Source organism: Phaethon lepturus, unplaced genomic scaffold, assembly GCF_000687285.1.
Source record: "Phaethon lepturus isolate BGI_N335 unplaced genomic scaffold, ASM68728v1 scaffold6854, whole genome shotgun sequence".
NCBI lineage: Eukaryota > Metazoa > Chordata > Aves > Phaethontiformes > Phaethontidae > Phaethon > Phaethon lepturus.
The window spans coordinates 43,853-67,146 of NW_010536887.1; the positions used below are offsets into that span (position 1 = coordinate 43,853).

The 23,294-nt window shown below is 41.3% G+C and overlaps 1 protein-coding gene across 1 annotated transcript in view; it reads left to right on the forward strand.

The window, feature by feature from the left end:
* LOC104620166 (voltage-dependent L-type calcium channel subunit alpha-1C) overlaps positions 1-23,294 on the forward strand; it is a gene marked incomplete at its 5' end in the record, with an annotated part of 120,743 nt that overhangs the window by 34,531 nt on the left and 62,918 nt on the right. Inside the window, one exon of the mRNA XM_010286297.1 lies at positions 18,708-18,798. Within this exon, the coding sequence (XP_010284599.1) occupies positions 18,708-18,798 (91 nt within the window). The remainder of the gene's footprint in view (positions 1-18,707; positions 18,799-23,294) is intronic.

A 23,294-nucleotide genomic window follows, 5' to 3' on the forward strand; every position in this document is an offset into this window, starting at 1 on the left:
GAAGAAAACATTAATTTGACGGAGGAGAGAAACACATGTCATGGCACAAAACAGCTACTGAATTTCAAAATTACATGATAGTAAAGAGAACCATCCCTCCTGTTGCTACAGCAACTGGGAATTTGCCCCCCCTCCCTTTTTTTTTCTCCCTGAGAGTGGTCTGGAATGCATCTGTGTTGCTGTGGGCAGAAGCAGGAAACCTCAGTCCAACCCAGATTCTCCTCCTATTGAAATTAATTGGCAAAACTCCCATTGACTGCACTGGGGTCAGGAAAAAGCTGTGAATGGGCAAGGAAAAGTAATTTGATGTTTCTGACTGCTCAGATTTTACCCTCCCTCTGTTTCCTTCTATTTCTGTTCTATTTGGTGTTGCTGTTTGCAATGTGAGTGTGACCACATTAATGTCAAGAGTCCATAAGAGCAACAAAGTCCAATGCTTGGCCTGGATGTGATAACAAAGGCATTCTGTGATTCAAGACAACTCATTCTTCCAGTTAAGTCATATCAAAGGTAGTACTGTAAATTCAAGAACTGATTTGCAAGTAGCTTAGCCTACAAAAATTTAAAGTCTAGTCATACTCCAGGGCTGTATTGTAACGGGACTGATGGCTGTAGATAATCATGTTTTCATGTAACACAGCAGAAAAAGCAGTGCAAATCAACGTGTTGCCTATCAAAAGCATATAGAAATAATTCAGGTAGTACATTAAATAATGAACGGTGTGGGAAGGATGTTGACTGTACATGTAGATTTATGCTTCAGTTAAAATGGGAATAGAAAGTGCCCAAGTGAAGACAAAAAGTACAGAAATACAGGCACATTCTAAAATATGTAAAAAAACTAATCTTTTTAAAAAGAGTCTTGAATCTTCACCTCCAGAGCAATTATTATAGTGCCTTAGTGACCTCTGGAAATGTTTGTTAATATTGGAGTTCACTGCCTCTAAGGAATTGACTGCAACCTAACTTTTTGGTGGACCACAGATTTTGTCTCTCTCCTACAACCAGTGTTACTTGTGAGCAGCACTAGTTATGACTAGGCAGTAGAATGCATTTAATCACAGGCTTATGAGAGTTTTCCCTAGAAGTAAATTATTTTGAGACAGGGAGGAAGTTTTCAGCTGCAAAAGTAAAACTGTTAGAAGAAATTGGGACCTGTTGCACCATTAGAACTTTTGGGAAAACTGTGTCTGTCATGGAAATGCTTTGTGCCGCTCAACATCAGGCCAGAAATGAGAACAGGAGAGCTGACGGTTCAAACAGGAGAAGAATTTAAGACCTCTAGATATAGAAGCCTCAGTAATTCCAATCCAAACAGGGTTTTATTCCCAAGAGCTCCAACAGTAGTTTGACTCTATTACATAACAGGCATAAAAGCATGACCATCTTTCTCTAAAAGTTCAGGCTTTTTAGAATTTATTTATCCAATTCCTGTTGACTTGACTTCCTTTTGCAAAGTCTACTTATATACCAGGAGACTCCGTTGATTTCAGTGAGGCTATATACTAATTACTTTCCGTTGACTTTAATGAAAGCTGTCACTAAATCCTGTGCAATCCTTCAGGAAAGTTAGCGGTTTGAAGCTGTTGGCTAGAAAGACTTTTGTGTACACATCTAATCAGTATACCAAGATAAAAGAATCCCAACTTGTTCATTTTTTACATTTAGTAATTTCATATGTCAACTCGCTTTGTGGCCTCTGAATCACATGCTTAGTGTACTGACAAGGAAGTAGGTTATTACTTTCAGCCTGAAAAGACAGAATGGTGCTGTGGGATAATGTCTAAGGTAGAAAGTACATAATGGGATTTTCAAAGACTTGGTTACAGGCTAAAATTTCAGGGTTGCCTAAAAAACTTGTTCCATCTCTGTGATGAAATTTAATGGGGAAATGCACAGCTAGGGAATTAACAGGGAAGATGCAGAGGGGAAAATGAGAGAGAGTATATTTACAAGATGTCTACTTTAAATTCAGTCTTCATCACCACTGCCTTAAAACTCGCATCTCTTACTCAGTGAGCAAAAAGATGGTATACTGAGTTAATTTTTGTCTGCTGTTTTCAGAACACACTTGAAACACTCTTGAACTTCTCTGTTGAGAGAAAGTCAGTTCACCCTGATTTATTCTGGTTTCATCCGCAGAATTTGTCCCTATGTATTTCACATATAGATCAAAGGACATGGGCAACCACCCCTTGATGGGCATGTACAGCTGGATATTTTAGAGGATTTTTGCCTATTGTCAAAAAGCAATTAAAAAAACCCACAGCCTGCTCACATGGGATTTAAGATCATCGAAGCAAAAGCTGTAAGAGGCACAGACTGGAAAATGAAACCTTTATCAGTTTAGTTCTTCCAGTACCAGTTGGTGATTTGAGAAGGGTGTCATACAACCTGGCTGCATTTTGCTTTCCATGCGTAATTACAAGGAAATAAAAGCCAGTGTTGTAAAATGATTTATTATCTGTCAAAACCTCATCTAAAGAGGAGGAAAACACAATGTCATCTACTTTTATCATTGTCCACTGATGTGGAAAACAATCATCTGGTAACTAAGAAAAGATTAGCTGCAGTGCCAACAATTGTAGGCATTTCACAAAGGCACCCAACAAGTGTTTCACAAGGAGTTTAGTAGCTGTGATAGATTTATTCTCTTTCACCTGGAGACAGAGAGACAAAAGAAGTGCTTTTTGGTGTTCAGGGCACCACCAGTTTCTTCTAGGGGAAAAAACTCCATGTACTCAGACGCAGAGGTTCCAAAACATGGTTTGCTTGCACAGGACTGACAGCAACTCCCAGCTATGTGCTGTGCCCAATGCATGCTCCATAGAAAACAGTCCCAGTGGCCTTTTTCTACCTTGACATCTTTTGAAGTAGCTCATACACTGCTCTTAATATAAATACTACAGTTTAAGGATAGTTAATAAAAGGCCTTTGTAAATGATAGGTCAGCTTTGTTTTCGTTGTGTGGTTGTTCTCTTCTTCACAGAGAAGCTCAGGTTGCAAAATGCTGCATGGGTTTGTGCTACAGATGTCAAGCTTGAGTCTATAATTAGCATGCTGCCTAGAAAAAGCTTCTGGGACATTAGTTCTCACATTGGGCTGAATCACTCCTGCAGTCCTTAGGCAAAAATCCTACTGAAGCTACTGGGGATTTTGCCTGGGTAAGGACTTGGGCCCCAATCTGTTTCATCTGAGGTCAGTAACAAAACATGCAAGTGTCAGCACTTGAAAATGTTGCCCAATATGAGGTCTTGATGCGCTAGAGGCTTCTCTGTGCTCACACATGACTTCAGTGTTGTGTAACTGTCATCCACCAACGGGAGAGCGTGAGATATTCGACATCCAAAATTGCTTACAGGACTGAATAATCTTGTACAGGACTACAAGACAGGACTGAATAGCACTCTTTGCCCAGTGCATAATTCCACTGGCTAAAATGCAGTTGTATCTGGCATGAATATGACCTGCTGTCACTACAAGTGTTTTGCTTCCATAATTATTCTTAAGGAAATGTGGGATCAGACCCAGATAAACTTTTATATCCTAGAAAGGAAAAACAACATAGAATAGAATGAGAGAGCATTTGTGAGGCTTCGTAGTGACCCTGTAGGTAGCTGCGGTAGCAGAGTACCTAGGGCAATGACATTCAGTGCTGTAGGTGAGGGGAAGTAAAGCTGACATTTAAAAGTGTCACTTCTGTTGTGTAACTTTCTGTGCAGCTGAAGTAACTAATGAATGATCATTTAGGGTGATTCTGCTTCCACTTTTGCCCCGTATTCCATCAATGTCAACAAAATTATGATGCCAACATTTGACCTTTTCCTATTGGAATAAAATTAAAACTGAGAGTAGACTTCGCTCCCAACGCTCTTTCACATGTTGCTTTCTTTTTTTTATTGTGAGTGAAAAAGCGAGGAAGCAGTAGGGCCTTATTCTTGATTGTTTTGTCTTTCTCCCCATTTCCAAGAGGAGAAAAGATGAAATACTTAGGAAAAAATTAGTTAGCAAAGTGAACTGAAAAACTTTGGGGTTTAAGGTATGCTTAGAAACACTTAATATACAACACTGATTCTTTAAAATACATATGCAGGTTAATATTTGGAGCGAGGAGAAATGGTGTTCTAGGCTTTTTTGTCTAATTTAAAGAAAAAGGCACAGGAAGACTAACCAATGAGAGGTTACCGCCCTCTCAGTGCCAGTGACTCTCACACCATTTTCTGCCCTCTGGACCAGAATTTTGACCCTGGATTGTATCACGTAAGGCATTTACAGTTTTGATCAGGGTGGTTTTGAACTATTTTCCTTCTCTGGGAATTCACCATCTTAATAACTTTTAATAGATACAATTTTATTGTTCCCTTGAATGTATGGATGGTTAACTGTGTAAGTTAACCAACAGGTTTGGGTTTTATTAGTAATATAATTTAACAAGGCAGCTTTTATCAAAAAGCAGCATTTAGGTTCATTGTTCTGTAGATTTCACAGCTTCCCAGTTTCTCTTTCTCTCTTTCTGGCTGAAAGGAAGATTATTAAAAAAAAAAAAAAAAAAAAAAAAAGCAGCCATTTGAAAACCTTCTTCCCCTTTCTCCTCTGCTTATAGTTACTGCTGAGGGTAGGTAAATCCCATCTAACCAAACAAGATGTAGAAGCAGTTTAGCTCAAGCCTATGTTTTATGTCAAAACACAGTATGGAGAAAACAATTTGTTTCCTTGTTTTAATGGAGAGCAAAAGAAGAAAAAGCTGCTGGTATTCAGGAAGCCTCAGGACAAAGCTGTGGCCGATGTTACAATCTATAATTCTGCAGTAATTTGTTCCAACATAGCATCAGAAGGCCTGATACTGTTTGGTGAAGTGGGAAAAGCATTTCTAGGAAGTAGAGCAGAGTAGCTCTTCAGTTTGGGGAAGGTGGGCCAAATTCAGGCATGTGTCTGACTCCAGCAGCCAGCTTCTTGAGTGAGTGCTGGTGAATAGTGACAGCTCTGAGATAATTAACTGACCCTAAAAGGATCACTGCAGTGAGCATCTACCAATCTCTGTGCCACTGCTGCCGCTTTTGCATGGAAGGGAGGGCAGTGTGGAAAGCAAACTCCAAAACTCTGCTAATTCCTGCCCGCAGGCTCAATTTTTCTTCTCGCTCCCTTGCAGGCATCAAAAGCTATTTAAATTGGATAAGCTCCCAGGCTGGCTGTAGTTCACGTCTGGGAAAAAACTCTTCCTATGAGATCCTCTGTGACTGAAGAAGTTTTCTGGTGATCTACATGTAACATGTACATGCTCTTGTAACTGAAGATCTGGCCTGTATGGCTCAACTTACATTTTTTTTCCAGCTTTTCCTTTCCCTGAGTCTTGTAACCTGGAGTACAAACAGCATTACACTGAGAGCTGCTAGAGCAGTGATGTGTGACCAGCTACAGCATACAGAGGCTGACATTAATGTTGATAGGGCATTAAGTTTATCTACTATAAAAGCTATTTCCCTGGCAAAGACTGTCTGGTGAGATAACACCTCTGTTTTGTCTGCTGGAAGAGAGACTTATGTTGATGTAGGTATCCTCTTATAGTCCTAATATGTTACAGAGAAATATCTCCGAAGGTAAGGCTTTAGAGAGAATCCATTGTTTATATAGCTGGGGAGGACACCTTCGTGCAAATAAATTAGTCTCCATCTGCCCTGTTGGGAAGTACTTCTTGAAGCTGTCAAGGTTTATCCACTGACGCTGTGATTCAACTTCTCAAGAAAGGACATTAGAGGAAACAGTCTGTGAGAAAACTGCCATTGCCATACCTTCTGACAGATTGAACATGCTTTATTTCCCATGGTTATTGAAGGCCTTCTATACCTCTGTATCAGGATCTCCACAGAAGATTTTAGAAAGAAATGCCACAAACCCCCACGCTGAGTATTTATACAGCAAGGTCATTTTTTTTGTTTAAGTAGATGCCTAAAGAGTGCTCTTAAATCTTTATAAGGGCACTTATACAGTGGTTTTTAAAACTGTGGAGCATTCAGCATTTCCTGCTGAGAATGACCCATGATCAGTGTTCGAAAATCAGTTATCATTGCAGATGTAGACTTAAGGGTGTCTTTATTGAGAAGAAAGCATTGGTGGGCAGGACCGATAGCAGCTGAAACCCTGAGGATTTTTTAGTGTGGTATAAAAAACTGTCAGAAGAGAGGCTGTGGTGTTCAGTAATGGTAGCTGAGGGACATGGAGCATGTGTTTGGAGTTAGAAACAACTGTTGAGGGTGAGAATTAGTTGTATTACAGTAATGCCAGCCAAGATCAAAGCCACAGTGTGTCTGGCACTGTATATACAGAAATTAAAAGTATGTGTATGTGCTTCCTTTTTACAGGAAACCAAAGCTAGTACAGATGGGGTTCAGTTGCCTAAAAATATTCATTTAATGCCAATTTAGACAGTTCATGGTACCCAAGATGTTCATTGTGGACTGACAGATCAAGTATAGCAGCTGGAGCTTGCACTCTTGCGGTGTGATAGTTGGAAGGGCGTATCCCAGGTGGGATGTCAAAAAAGCCATCCAGTGCCTCAAAAGAGGCAACGGAGTGTGGTTAGTCCAAAGATATATAGGAAAAGTTTAGTACAGCTAGAACATTCAATATGGATCTTGTAAGTCGAATGTCTTAAAAGTGTTCTGGGTAGATAGAAGAATGTTATAGGACCAACTGTAACAGAATTTGTTCTGGTCTGAGCTTTTTTCCCCCTCAGTCTGAGTGTATATTCATCATGACCTATCTACCTATCTCTTTTTCTTCCATTATGTATTTTACATTATAACTTGAAGATTCATGTGCAGGAAGACAAATACTGAGGCCCAGACCTTGTATTCCTCGTCCCAGACCAAGAGCTCTGTGTGGGAAGGGGTCAAAGCGGGAAGCCTCTAAGAGACCAGGACAGGCTGGGGGAGGCAGGAGGTGCGTTGGCAGAGCCCCCCCCGGGGAGACTGTCCTATCTCCGCCTCCCCTGCCCCTGGCTGCAAGGTAGCTCGAGTAGCCCCTCGCTTTCTTAAATCGATTCACAAGCAAGCACACAAGAAGGCAAAGATAAGAGTATTTGGTTTTAAACGCAGAGGGGGTTAGAAAGCTGACCCTGCTGTCGTGAAGGCAGCGCAGGGGAGCGGCGCAGTGAGCTGTAGGTCCGCGGGGCTGTGACGTTCCTGCGGCAGAGCTCGGAGACAAGGAGTCTGGGCGGTGTTATACAGCCGAACTAGTATATATGTTACCAAACTGATAGCCAGTGCCGGCGCAGCTGAGAAGAACTGAGAGTTGTGAATGGCACCCAGTCATCTTCAGCACTTTGGGAGGAAGCCTGGGAAGCTTGGAGCAGGACCCCAGCACAGGCACGGCTCTGAGGGAGCAGCAGTCACGCTCTTGCTCTGTGCCTGCTCACTTCTGCTTGTTGGGCAAGAAACTTCCCATCCACTCCAGGACAGTCTGCTAACGGGATAAAAATCTCTGGTTGTATTCGCTCCTGGGAAGAAAAGCAGGTCTCTCCATCCCAGTTATCTCATAAACAACATCAAGGCTGGGGAGGTGGCAGGGGAAGGAAAATGTTTCCAACTGAGGAACCGAACTGAAAATAGCTGTGGCACTGAGTGTGCCTGCTGTTTACAGCAGCTCTTCAGTTAGCAGGATTGTAGAGATAAATCCACAGATTAGAGAACTGGACTTTCAGATCTTAAGGCTTGAATTCAAATTCAGTTTTAGGGCCCATGGGTGTTCGTAGTGCTGCTCGCATCCTCATTTGCATTGACAAAGTTCACAAACCACAGCATGATGCATCTCGCTTCTGCCTGTCGGCTTGAGGAAGGACTGCAGTCAGACATGTCCCTCTGAGTGCAAACTATAGAGGTCTGGTAGGGGACCCAAGGACAGGTAACAAGGGATTCACTGGAGATCGGGATGAAGGTGTTGCCAACTACCCTAAAATCTGTTGGCTGAAGTAGCAGAAGGGACAAACATCAGAACAAGGATGCAGTGGCAGAGCTGCGTGGATCCTTACAGATGTGCAGATCGAAATGTAAGTGTATTATCTAGCTGTTTGAAGAACGATGAGCAGAATAACAGGGCTACGCCAGGTCACGAATGACTTGCTTTAACACAGCTGTGTGAGGGAAGCTTGCATAACACCTGCCTACACTAAGCTTAGCTCAAGCTGTTATTATCAGTCCCTCACTCTCCTGCATGCTAGAAGTATTTGCAAACTAGGAATCTATTCTTTCAAGGCCACTATAAAACACCAGTTTCTTTGGCTTGGGGTGATTGACCTATTCTCAATGCCCTACTCAAGAGGTGTAAAAGCTTTAATTACATGTTTGACAAGCTGACTTTAAGGGCAAAACTCTTTAACTTCAATTCTTTGCTTTTCTTCTGGCTGCACAGTAACACACAGCCTGCCAGCTAGCATGTCTCATGCTTCTGACTCATATGATATTGTGATAATAGTGTCTAGTATCAGACTAGTCATTATGCTAGCAAAAGTGTCTGAAAGAACACCACATGCAGGAGCAGCACACAAAATCACAAGCATTTTATTTACTAGGCACAGAAGAAATGTAAGACTTGGGTTTCAAAACAGAATTTTATGCACATTTCAGAATAGGAGAGGTGATTTCCACTTCAGATGATGAAACTGAATAGAATCTGTTCAGTATGATCCATGAATGCAACTACAGGGGTCCAGTGCTTTCACACAGCCCTGGCTCCAGAGTGACTTAGATCTGATGTGTGTGTTGCTGTACCTGTCCATCAGTGAACTGAATTGCTTGATCATTTATCATCAGGAAGGCATCATCCAGAAGCCTTCTCACACATCCCACATGAATACTGCTATTACAAAATGTCTGCACTTGCTGAGAATTAATCTCTGCCAGGCATTGCCTGTGCAACGGGACTGCTCAGAGGGGCAGGGCCTTCCTGCGCTCTTTTCTTGACGATATTAATGCTCAAATATTTTAAGCAAGTCACCCCTAAATTAAATCTTCCCAGATGCAGGAAGGGTACACTACTCTTCCAGCTTGCAGGCTGGTATTCTAGGTGAAAATATTCAGTCACTATTTCTTTCCCACAGCCCCTTCGCCTATGACCAGCCTCTGCCCAGTTGCCCTGCCTGTCCTTTGAAATAAAACAGCCCAATTGCTCCCCCACATTCACTTTTCCGTTTTTTGTCATGTTCTGCTAACGAAGGACAGCCTCCAGGAGAATAGTTTCCTTCTATAGCAGACGTAGTTCTCAGAGAGTCCTACCTTCCCGTTGGCACAATTCCTGCCCAAGCTCCCTGGCTGCAGGGTTCTGCGATCTCCCTCCGGGAAAGTTTTCCATCGCAGGCTGCCAGGGCATGACACCCCACCCGCTGCACCACCCAAACAGTCCCTGTTGGCCTGACAGATCCTGTTACGGGCTCTAGCTCACAAACGGTAGGCTGCTCACCGAGCTTTCAGGCGTTGCCCACCTTGAAATGGCTTGTGACAGGCAGGGATGTCATAAAACAGCTGGAGCTGCATCTCAGTCGCTTTGAAGCTTGGCAATCTAGGTAGCGAGCAGCACTCCCTGGAGAGTTTCTGATGACCTAAGCAGATTGAGTTGCAACTAGCTTCTGTAATTTTTTTGCTCCTCCTGGACTCTGCGGGGAAGATGGATTCACACGGCTGTGAACTGAAAGAACAAAGATGCTTTTGCTGAAGTAGACATCCTCATCAAAGTTACTGATTCACCACCCAGGTGAATGGTGAATTTGAATGGGTGGGCAGATGCAGAAGTTCCCCCGAGCACAGGAATTTCAGGAAACATGTAGCCTGCTTTAAAATCTCAGTTGTGCTTGAAACTTATGTGCTGGATATTTTCAGTAGTAACAGTGCTAATGAGCAAAATATGAATAGCGTCGTGATTATTAGCAGGACAAAAGCGATCAAAGCAGAAGGGGTTTTTTTCTTTTAGTTGTTGATTTTACTGTCTTGAAGGCACTTTCTTTGTGGTTAGTATTTTGTTCATAATCAATGTTTGTATCACTTCCCAACACATTATCTACAATGTTTGCAGCTCTCATGCCTCCATTTCTAAGGCGCCTGCCAGACCAGCCTGCAATAATAGAATCCTTCTGGTTTTCAAGTGAGATGCTCCTGCTTTTTGTGCCCATGTATCATTTTGCAGGGTAGATTCAGGTGCGTTTTATGGCACTGCTGCTTGTCCAACCTTCCTCTACTAAAATCATGAAGAATGAGAGAGAAATCTTGCAAAACCATTCAGAATGTGCTGTTGTTGTTTGTTCACCATCACAAAATACTATTGAAAGAGTCATAGATCCTCAATTGTTTCGCTTTTTCTTTTTTCTTTCTTCTTTCTTTTCTTTTTTCTTTTTTTTTTTCCCCCCAATTAATTGTTTCAGAATTCTGTGGGGAACCAGAGGGGTTGCTAAAAAGTATTAGACTGACACCAGAAACTTACGCTATAAACCATGTCCTGGCAAGTAAAATGCCTTGCACTTTGGCACATTAGTTGTTGCTCCTAGCAAGGCAAACAATACAAGTCATTTATCAGACAAGAAAACTAGTTTAGGATCTCATAGGAGGATCCAGATTCAGGAGAAAGACATCTTTCAAGATCTGTTCTGGTAGCAGCTCTGCCGCCCTGTGACCCAGCCCATCTGTCCTTCTTCAGCCACAGGGATTAAGAGAGTTACTTCCATGGCACTTGCAGGCAGACGCTCTGCAGTGAATGGACTGTCGCAGCCTCGGTGTTTGCTCAGCAGAACAACCAGTTACCCACGGAGACTGCTCAGTTTGCCCTTTTTAGCAGAGTTAGACTCCTTTCTGTAAAGTCTGCTTTTGGGCGAGTCCTACATCCTGTGTTTACAAGACGTTTGAGATACCACAGGTTATGCAAATACCTTTGCCCTTCAAGCAGGGAAGGACGAAGAGGATTTTAAGTTCTTCCTTTCAAACGCGGAACGGAACGTGTGTGAGGCTTGCAAAGGCCAGCTCTTGGCAGGGCCGGGAGTTTGGCTGTGCCCGTTATGTGGTCCTCTGTGCAATGTGCATTTCACTCACTGGCTGAAAGGAACAAATATTTGTGGAACAACGGGTATTACTGTCAATATTGCTATAAAAAGAAGAAAAACAGCAGCTGTTTAAAGTAGCTGAGGAGTCTGTTGCACTAATGTCCCAGGAAGATTAATTAGTGGCAAGGTAATGCATTCACAGGCTCGCAGAAACCTGCATGTGGTAATGACAGATCTGTTTAATCACATGCCTGAATAATTGATACATATTGCTCTCTCTCCTATTCCTCTTTGTGTATGTTATAAATTCACTTAGCCCAAGGCTATATCCCCTCAACAACATAGGATGTGTATGTGCATATGGTGACACTCTGGAAGGGGAGGACATGTAAAAGCAAGTCTTTTTGTATAAAAAAATAAACATTCCAATGAATATCATAAAATATATAATTTATCTGTGAATGAAACGTTTGACCATACGATGCTCAGTCTCAGTATTGGCAATGTTCCTCCTTTCTACTGCTCCGTTCAGTAAAGTGTGCTACACTGCATCAGCCTTCTCTGATGCAGTCCAATGCCCAGCCTGGTTTTACTGTAATGACAAGCCTTGTTACTACATAGTAGCTGCAACATCTTTGCTGCTGGTTCACTGGTGTAAAGATCTCTTTGCCAAAAGCTTTTTTCTGTTTGACTGAAGTGGATACAACTGGCAATCGCTTTATGGCTCTTTATTGCTATCCTAGATTCTGTGGTTGACCTTGAGTGAAAGTGTGAATCAAGCTCTCTCCTTGCAATTGCAGTCATGTGTACGTAACCCAAAATTAGGTTATGCAAAGTGTATGTATCACATGTATTTAATGTAATATTGTGTGTGTAATACTGTCTGCATGAGCATTGGCCTCTGAGCCCTTGGTAAGCATTTTCCAAGTATTTTCACACTTTTTCTGGAATTTTTTTTTTACTGTGCTATATTTATTGATGCATTCTGTCTAACTTTGGGGGGTATGTAACCACCAAGATCCTACATATAGTTCAAGTTTCCTTTCCTCTTCTCCTGTAGAAGCTTTCCTATTGCAAAAATCCTTTTCAAAACAGAAAACCCAAAAGAGTTCCTCAGTCATATCTGGTAAATTTTCCTGACAATATCAGGAGATCTATAGAAAACTGATCATTTACCTCTGCAGTTAACTTTCTGCATGCTGCTTGTGTTTAAGAACATACTCATTGATTGTTCCCAAGACACTGTATGCATGTAGCAGAATGAAAGCTGTATCTTATTTAAATTAATGAGTAAAATGAATGAGTGCAGCATTTCCAAAACAGGCAATGAGAAAAGGAAAGCTAAGCAATATTCACATATTAATTAAAATGAGAGCTCTCCACTGAAAAAATATGAGTTGATTGATATTCTGACAGCTGCCCATAGACTCATTCATGAAATGATGGGCATGAGAGGCACCATGGGAAGCCAGGTTTTTACTGGAGACAAAGACATTCACTTGATGCACGTTCTGTTAAAGGAAGCAGCCTGGATATTGCAATTTATTCTTGTTGTGCTTGATGGAAAAAGAAATCTTGAATCCCAGCTGGAGAATTCACAGGACTTCTTTGCTCTTTAGATTCGCTTTATAGTTCTACAGAGTCCCACTTGGGAGACATTAGCATCAGTAATAACTATCATACTTAGCGCTTATTGTAATGTGTTTCATCTGCAAATCTCAAATCTCAAAGAGATTTGCAAGGTGAGTGCAGAATTGTAATCCCCTTTTAGAGATACTGAACAGATACACAGAAAGACTTCTTCATATGGCCAAGGTGACACAATAAAGTGAAATGGCGGTGGAGTGGCGTCTGACCTCTAATACCAGCATGGGCAAAAGGGGTGATTTAGACCCATATTTTGCAAAGTAATTCAATACCAGTAGAAATTGGAGTGTTGAAGAAATCAGAGTCTAAATGAGCATATTAGAAAACACAATCAAGTGTATTGTTGCTTTTCTTAATCTGAAAAGCCACTATGGGCCTTTTTCAATATGAATGGACATACTGTCGGATAGTCACGATGTTTCAAGTCAGGTACCTAACCCAAGGGTATAAGGTAAATGCCCAGCCTGTCCATATAGTTGAGGGAGACATCAGTATGGCATTCAGAAAACCTGTGATAGGAATCTATCTGCCCCTGTAGCCTAACTCAAACAACTAAATAAAAGACATGAAGTTGGGCAACATGAATAGCCTCTGACATATCCAGTTCTAAAACTAATGCCCACATCTGCAAAGTCATGTAGTAATGTGTCCCACTAAAATCTGTGAAAAAATTATTTTTTGTCTATATTTGTGGAACTGGGCACTCTTTGCCCAGGCATCATCTTCTCAGGGTCTTAAATTGTCACAGTATTAAAATGAGATGCAGCAACAAGTGTGGCAACATTATATAATCCATGGAGATAAATCTGAATATTAGAATTACTTCCACTGCTGAGATGACAAACAGTGGTAATGATATTTCTGAACTGGGAGAAAATATTATTTTCCAAGCGTGTAAAGGAAAAATTATCTCAGGGCTACACAGAAGTGTATTTGCCTGTGCCAGCTTTCTGTTTCAGTGGTTGGCTCTTTTGGCAGCCTTCTGTCTCATAATTCATTGCATGTCCATGGGGCATTTCGTTGGAGGAGGGACATATGTTAGTGCGAGAGTAGAGCTGCTATCAATGCTTGATGCTAGTGACATGGAACAGAGGATCTCAATGGGTCTTGCACATCTGTCTGTCTAGCCAGTTACAAACTGTAGACTCTTTGTCCTTATTTCTGTCTGTTGGGTCTCAGAGATAGAATTAACATAACATGAAGAATTTCTCAGATTTATTTTTAAGGAAGCTGCTACATAGCTAATGTTGTTGCTTTAGTTATATGTAAGTAATGTGAAATTGGAGTTTAGGTAGTCCAGGAGAAAAAGACTACATTCAGAGATGAGACGCATTGTGGCAAGATATAAGAAGTGCAAAATCTTCAGAAGCAACTGTAGGGAGAGTATAAAACTTCCTGGTCCTTGTGGCTTGCACTCTGTTGAAACTATGAGATACTTGCATGCCTTTAAAAAGTTGGATTACTTCCCTTTAAAAAAATTGTTATGCTATGCTACCTAGAGAATAGGTAACTAATGGGAGATTTCATCAACCAGAGTGAATTATGGATGTGATGATAAATCCAAAAAAAGGGATTGCCATGTAAACAAAGTCACCATGATTTGCCCCAGGAACAGGTACACTGGAACAGGTTGCACAGAGAAGTTGTGGTGCCCCATCATTGGAAATATTCAAGGTCAGGTTGGACAGGGCAACTTGATCTAGTGGCACATGTCCCTGCCCGTGGCAGGAAGAGTAGACTAGATGATCATTAAAGGTCTCTTCCAACCCAAACCATTCTATGATTCTGCAAAATACGTAATATCTTCTATGAGACCTCTCCCTGCGTTGTTGTTAATGGTTCACTGTACTGGTTTGGTCGAAGCAAGCCACTCACTCTGTGTACTCATTGCCCTGTTAGCTGCACTGCTTCTCCTGGAATAGTCCAGCAAAGGCAAACTGCCTGATGGAGATGCCTTCTTCACCCCTTTAACAACCTACCCTCACTTAGGATAGAGGGGTGAGGGGCCAGAGTTGTTCTCTCCTGTCAAGAAGTCACCTGTGAGCAACATCGGTATTTAGTTTCTTGACCCAATACCTTAGGGTGTTAGGTCGGCAGTTGAATAGTATGCACAGGGATAGATCACTGTTTTTCCCATGCTGCAGTTCAGACACTGAAGCTCCTACAATGAAAAATATGTGGTAGATGGAAGATTTAATGGTCTACTTGAAGGCCGGGAGGTGGGGGGCCCACAGAAAGACGATGTGCCCTCTACATCTGGCAGAACCAAGTCCCCTAGGGATCTCTGATTTGGTTACAAGCAGTGGATTTCTTGAAGCTGACAGAGATCTGCTCCTGTAAGAGTGCCTAAGTCGCACATGGCACAGGAGGTGAGGCACCAGGGTTTCCACTGCTAAGTTGCTCTGTGCCCAGGTGGGAAGAAATCTGCATTTGACTCTTTTTGCTTTTGTCTCAGCTTCCAAAATTACAAGAAGGAAGTGGCCACTGAGATGGCATAGTCTGTATACCAGGGTCCTAAACATAACTCTGGTCTGGACTAGAGCCCACCATTTAGAAAAAACATCTCTTCCTGATTAAAACATTCCTGTGGTGGATTTACCACCAGCGTTCTTGGTACATGGTTCCAGTAATTAATTACCCGGACTGCAAAAAATGCTTGCCTTATTTCTAGACTGGAGCCGGGGTGTGGGCACAAGGTCTTTGTCTCTGAGAACTGAGTCAGATAAGAAAGCCATCTGGGCAGTATTTGATCTGCTTCCTCTCATATTCAGCCCTAGTTTATACACCCCTTTCCTGCAGCATCTTCTTTTTTCAGGATTTGTGAACTGGCCTGAATGAACCTCACAGCATCTGCACACATGATTGTCCCCTGATATTGAAGGTGATGTGAGGTGCCAGGTAAAATAAGTGATTGCCCCACTGAGAGCATACCACATTGGGGAATACAGTCCTGCTCTCCTGTCCCGACCTTTAACTTCGAGGCCATCATTCCTCTTATACTTGATACCATCTTAATACTTTTTATTGTCCTTAACATTTTCCATCAGTGCAGTGTAATGAATGCCTGTGGGCTCATGCCAGCAAGCTAGCCTGAACTACAGGAGTCTCTTCAGCCCGTGTGCCACCTGCATCCCTCACTCACTTCAATTTGGCTTTCTGCAGCAGTAAGACTAGGGAAGTGTGAATTACTCTCCAAGACTTCTCTGTGCGTGCACATCTGATCTGTGTGGGCTGAGGATCTTTGTGCATAACAGGCAGAAGATCAACATTAACTAATGCTATGAAAAGCCATGCGTCAGAAGGACATCAGAGGGCAGCTGCCGGATGTAAACTCAAATGGAAATCATGAGACATAGTTTAGGGGTATCCTCATTTGGATAAGGCAGTGTACATCTGAGTGCTTGATGAAGATTGTTAATCACTAGAGATGGAGAAAGAGAAATGTGATTACCCAACAACTTTCCTTTAGCAGCTCTGACAGTTTTGAAAGAATTTCTAGATATTGGATCAGTTTAGGAATAAAGCCAAGGAACCTTGTTCAAAAATTGGCTAGTCCAGATTCTGACCCTAAGGGTCAGGAGATAACCTGGGGACAAATTGTGATTGCCTTGGTCTTATCAATTTCAGCAGGTCAGACAGCCAAACAAGATGTATTTTGCCATTGATATCACTGGAGAAAGGATTTTACCCATTAACTTAAATTCAACAACTTCATGTTCTCAGAAGTCAGATACTAAAAAGAGCAGAAAGCAAGGAAAACTTATCCTCTGATGATCTGTTATAATATTTCATACTTCCATATACCTTTGTTTTTAATTTTGTACTTCTAATTCACATGATGAAATTTTCAGACAGAAGTGGATGTCGTGTGTAAGCTGAGTTCCTTGTTTTTTTCTTTTGCCTGTCACTGGCTGCATGTTCTCTATTGATGTCTTGTTCCTGGTACTTGACACTGACCATCTTGTCTGTGAAAGGAAGCACACCAGCTGGCTTGCCTGATCAGAAGAAAGGAAAGTTTGCTTGGTTTAGTCACTCCACAGAAACCCATGGTAATGTTCCACTGCACTCTGTGTCCACACTGTGTATATCTCTGTGTGTGTGTGTCTATATATCTCTATACAGACTGACGTATAATATAGCTTTGTGTACTTGTGCATGTGTGTGCCTTGCTTTTTCTATTTCTTGTGCAGTGTCCTCTTCATGCACTCAAGATAATAAGCTGCTCTGCAAATCAATCTCTTGCTAATGTCTTCAAAATTGTTTTCCATTTTTAAATAAGTTTAAATATGTCTTGAAAGTGCTTTACCTCATCTTCAAAGATGACTTGCAAAATAGCAATGTTTTGTTTTTTTCCTGAAGGGCTAAGTCTGGACCGAAAATTTTAATTATGAGTGTTATTTTTTCTTACAGCTTACTTGACTGTTTCATGTGCATCAAAATATGAATTCAGTTGATTCCTTAATTTGTCTTTCCAACCAGACAAGATTATTTTAAAACATCTAGTCTTTGTAAAGGTATCGGCACCATTAGAGGACAGTATTTCATAGTTATGTCAAGAGTACTAGAGAATCCATTATTTGATATGGTCCAAAGCACACAGCAGAAGAAGTTTAGATTTCCCAAGACATATGTTGTAGGCATGTGAACTGCTGGGATGGGATAGTTCATTATGAGGGACATTTCTACCAAAATGCTTTCAAAGCAGGAACCAGGACCTCTTTGGAAGAACCTTCTGATATCTTTCTAGAATCTGAAAGAAGAGCTGGTCCCATGACCTGTTAAACACCTGTCCAGTTGAAATGCAAGACCTATTTATTGGTCCTCCTTTTGCGCCAAGGACCCACAAATAGATATGTTCTTAGCATTGAGTAACGTATTCTTACAGGTTGTTAGAAACCTCTCCAACAGCTAATAGTGCATGCTCTCAAGTCTCATCTGAGATATATATCCAACTGTTAATACAGGTCAGGTTCTGAAGTTCTACCAGGCATCTGAGAGATCTGTTTAACTCCTCCATCATTCAGTTTTAAGTATCATTTTTTTAATTTGTTTTGTGTATTTGAAATAGGGGGAAGCGAGAAGAGGACACATATTGGATTCTATCCATTGTCCTAACTTATGTTGAATGATTATATATTAAGGAGTTATTAGAGCTCATGTAGGAGTTGGGAGCAACTGATGGAATGTAAATTGTGATTATCTTTTTTCATGATCTCTAGAAGAAAATAAAATATTGAGGTTTGATAATAGATAGAAGATGTGACAGATCCTTGAATCCAGATGACATAGGTTCACACCTAAGGTTGCTTTAATTTGATGTTTGTTCCATGATACTTCTGTAAAAGCCTAGGAGATTCTGTCCAGTTCTTAGTTGGAGGGTGTCAACATAAAATCTCCAGCATAGTCCGTATTTATTAGCTTCTTTGTTAGTAATATCCAAATGGGTCAGAGAGTCTGAATTCCCCTCATATCCCTATAGGTCCAGTTTGTAAGTGTACAGTTGAAACATATTAATGGTTAGTATATTACAGATGAGCCATCATAATTATTTATGTGGTACTTGCTGCCAGGCTAACAGAAGCCATTTGTTTGAATACCTGTCAGTCTGGTACTTTTTTTATTTGCACTCTACTCATTGCACAAGAGATTGGGGAGGGTAGTGAGATAGTTGGGCTGGTGCAAGTAAAGGGGCATTTTTTCAAGTGTTTCATTGAATCAAGCAAAAGCTTCTCTGTTGGCTTTGCCAGGTTCTCCAATTTTCAGTGGTTGTCATGCATAAAATTTCCAGGAACTGGCTCTGAAAGAAAGCAAGCAGCTGCTTCTTCCCTTTTCTTTAGCATTTGTGTAAATCCTGAAGGCTACCTGCCCCACCTGGCCTGTGCAGGGAGGCACTAGACTTGCTCAGCAAATTACTTAATCCTCAGGAGCTGCAGCTGAGGGTCTTTTCCTTAAGCCAGTTCCTTCACTTATGTGATTTATTAATAGTTACACCAGGTTCTAATGGCCAACCTTCTGTTTTTCTTCCCTTTGACTCTTACAGTGAGCATGCCCACCAGTGAGACCGAGTCCGTGAACACAGACAACGTCCCTGGAGCAGATATTGAAGGAGAAAACTGCGGTGCTAGGCTAGCGTGAGTACATATACACAGCTATATGTATGTAGGGGTTGGGTCAAGCTTGGTGGGTTAAAGCCAGGGCAAATGTCAGGCTTTTTATGGGGAAGAAAATCCCATGATGAGTGAAGAAAGAGGGTGCAGAAGGTCTATTGATCCCAGTTCTTACCTTAATTTCAATGTAAACTCACTCTGGACATTAGTGGAAAGCCTCTGGGTTTACATAGATGTAAATAAAGTACAGAATGCCCAGGATAAGCAGATCTGGTTTTGCATAATAACTCAAAGAAGAACTGATGGATAACAGTGTTCTTATTTTAACATTCCTCTTTGGTGATAGATAATCAAATCCAGTATATGTAGACCAAAGAGTGGAAATGACTGGTCTATTTTAATTTCTCTAATGATTCCTGTACACTTTACAGTGTCTTGTAACAGAAATACACGGATGATAACTCCCATCCTGCAGCCTGAATTACACCCTTCAAATGCTGAACATAATACTATAGTGACAAAGAAATGCATCAGTCAGGAGGAAGTAACGTCTCCTTGAAATTGTACCATTGTATTAATGGAGATGCTCAAGAATGTGTGGGATAGCACCATATTATATAGTATATTTCTTAGCATCACAGAGAGCAAGAATAGGCAAGAGGGGTCCTTTCTTCCCTTTTGCATGACCTGAACAAGAATGGACATTATGCCGTGGGGGAATATGTTAGTCCCTCCAAAATTCCTTGAAAAATGGGCTAAGCATATCAGTGCTACACCTGGTACCATGCTGGAGTATTCTGAGGCTCTGTCCTGTCCTTGGCCATACCTTGACCCCTTCAGTGATGGTCAAATGCTCATCATAAATACATAAGAAATGTTCTATTTTGTCAGACCTGTGGTCAAGCTGGTGCAGTGCTCAAGTCCTGACAGACACAGGAGGGCAAATGTGCAAGCCTGGCCCTTTCCTACTTTCCAGTCCCCTTTTACTGCCACCAAACTTATGCTTATTGGATTAGAGGTGTTAGAGGCCACACTTCAGCCTTTTGCCTTTAGAGCCCATTTATGGACCCGTTGTCCATGGATTTATCTGAACTCGCTGAGGCTCTCTGCCCTCATAGTATCCTGTGGCAACAACTTTCAGAAGTGTACTACGTGCTGTGTAGACATGTATTTTCTTGTATCTGTTTTAAGCTGATCTAGTACTACTTTCAGTCAATGTCCTCTCCTTCTACTGTGAGATCTGGTGATCAACAGTTCCACATTCAGCTTATCTATCACTTTCATGACTTCGTTAACCTTGATTGTATCTCACACACACCCTTGGCCCTCTCTACAAACTGAAGAGGAGGAGATCTTATCTGTATTACAAGATGTGATATGTGGAATATGTTGTAAATTCAATCTGTTTTCCTGTGTCAGCCAGCACATTACAAACCCCAAGAGAAATTATTTGTGATAGCTTTCCCTCACCTGCCTGCTGTTGCCTACCTGCTGAGTGTGACATTTTAGTTTGGATTATGAACTCTCTTCTGAAGGAACCAGGCTAAATCTATTCATGGAGCTGAGGCAGTTGTAGCCCTCCCTTTAGGAACCCACCAAGTTGCTTGTTCTTGTTGCATTACAGAAAACAGCAGCTGGATATGTGACCACTTCTTCCAGCTGGATCCAGTTTGGAGAACCATCTCTATTCTGCAATTATGGTTTCCAACACAATGGGTCCCCTGGCTGTGCAGTGCCAACAACAATGGCAACTGTTACTATAAAGATGCATTTTTTTAAATATTACAGCTTGTATTGATTTAATGTTCTTAATTCCAAAGGTTCCTAAGGAACTTTAAAACTGTAAATGCAGGGATTGTTTTCACAGCGTTAGAGTTCGGCCACCTTCAAGATAAAATGTGACAGGTGTTTAAAAACAAAGGGCACAAGTGTATAAGGAGATGTATGAGGGATAGCTTGTTTTGCACTGAAACTGCATGGGGAATTTTGGCAAGCAGAATATAACTATCTTAGCTGGAGCATGACTGGGAGAGATGAAGTTAAACCCAACTCTAAATGTAATCATGACTTAGAATGATGTTAAAATAGCCCACAGGAGAATGGCAGTACTGTGGTCTGGCACCGTGATCACTATACTTTTGGCATTAGGAGAAGGCATGGCTACGTCCAACATATTTTTAGGGAAGAATACATAGGAAAATAGCAGGAAAGTAGAGCTTCATTTCTTCTTCCCATGTTGTAAATGTTAAAATAGGGTCCTAAGTTTCACCAGAGCAGGATTCACGGAGATAAACAGTTTCCTTGCCACTTTCCACTTCATTTGAAAATGACTGATATATAGTAGGGGAATTGGAGTCTGTTATTGAGATGCGTTTTTTACCCCTTACCCAAGGACAGCTGAGATCCTCAAGGCCTCACTCTGACTGCTTTTCATCTCTAAGAGATGGATAGGCTCCTTACAGCCATTCATTTTCCTGGGTTGATCATTGTATTTTAAATTCTGGAGTGAGATAAAAATTCTGCCAATGCTTCCTGCTTTTGTAAAATGTTTGCTTCAAACTTGTAGAGCTGCAGATTCCTCAGTTATAGGTAAATTCAGCTCTGCCTTTAATTCTGAGGCTTGGACTTCTTTCTGGTTTGTTTTGTAACTGTATCACATACTCAGGCAGAGAGGGAAACCAGCTTTCCTGGTTTCAAGCACTATTAAGTCCTCTTCTTCTCACAGAGCCTTCATTTAAACCTCCCATAGGCTTATGTTCCTGATAGAACATATAAAATGTAAGCAAGAATTTATTCAAATTAGTATTTTCCATTTATTTGAACCTATTAAAAGCATCAGAATTTGGCCCAGTGTTCAAGGATATAGATAATTCACATGGGAAGTCAGCTGAGCTTTTCAAATAAGTTCCTTATCTAGTACTAGTGACTTTCAATAAACATTAATAATTATAGTCATGCCATCCTGATTTACTCTAGTTGAAGATTAGGCCTGGATTTTGAGCAATCCTCTGCCCTTTGGATTTTGTTTTTACAACTGAAATGGCTGGACAAGTTTTTTGTTCAATTGCTGAGTTTCATCTATTGCAGATGAGTCTTCATTTTTACCAGCCTGCTAAAATCACCTAGTGGCCATGACACCCCGCTGCCTTGCTATAAACACATTTTTTCCCAGAGGGCAGGGACTGTACTGGGAGAGCTGCACGAGGCATGACTGAAGCAACAGGGAGGTTTCAAGTTAAAGGTAATAAAGTTACTTATTTAGTGGCATCAGGGCTGCTAGGGCATTTAACCACCTTAGCAGTACCATCATGTTTACAGGCTGACCTTGCCATCAGAATGCGCTCATGATAAAAGGAAAAAAGTACCCAGGAGACTGAAAGAAAAAAGCATTTTTATTGAAGATAACTTAGAATTACTGGCTGTTCTTTCTGTTCGTGTAAAAATCAGTACATTTTTGAAAGGCTGGGTCTGTGAATGACAGAAAGATCTACTTGAGAAGCCAGGCTCAAGCATGCCTTTTGGAAAAGGAAATCTTCCCTGACAGCCTTTCTCAGCTCCACAGAGACATATGCTATGTGAGATCAGGAGAGCACCTCTCAAACACAAGCTATCTGCTGCTGATGAATTGTCTCAAAGAAGCTTTTATTTCTATAGCATCCATACTATAAAAACTGCCTTCATCAGCTGTGCTGTCTGGAGCAATGCCAGTCTTCAAACCAGCAGAAGGAGTTTCAGGAGGAATCCAACATCTAATCTCTCTTTGTTTATTGTGTAAATCCAGTTTCTTAGAACGAAAACAAAAAAAAACCTCATTCACATTAATTCCTGATGTAATTCTGTTGCCATCAGGAGAGCTGTGGCAGGGAATAGTTCCCTTCCTAACATGGGTGTTAGCTTTATCAGGCATCTGAATTCAAAAAGGTTTTGTAGTGTTCCACAGGACATTGAGAAACATCCTACAACTTCCACATCATGGGTCTATCACCCCTGCCATGGTTTTGCTTTGTACTGCACTGATATCTGCCATACAGTAGAAATACAACAGCTTTTATCCTCAAGGGCAACATCTGGAAGTGGAACTTATCTTATTTCTGATGTGTCACAGCTTTAATAACCTGTTGCCTCTGGGTACAAAGAAACGTGTTTCTTCTGCGGCAAGCATCAGTGGGATAAACCCAGAACTAGGAGCAATAGGTTCCTATTTACAGGATAGTCTTATACTTCCCAATAGCGAGTAATTTCCCTGAGCCTCTGTGGTTACTGCTGTGCAGGACTTAGATTCCTGAGGACAGGCTATTGCTCATAATCAGTAGTAATCCGTTCTGTGCGAGATGTCAGCTTATATAATCTTCCAATAAAACCAGAATATTAATTTTCTAATACAAGCATACAGATCTGGAATGTCACAATAGAGCTTGCTTTTATACATATGTATTAGCTAGAAAAGAAGTCCTTTTTGGAAACTGATGTTCCATAGAACCTCAACAGAAGAGTGAAACACTTGAGCTCAAAGGGAAAGA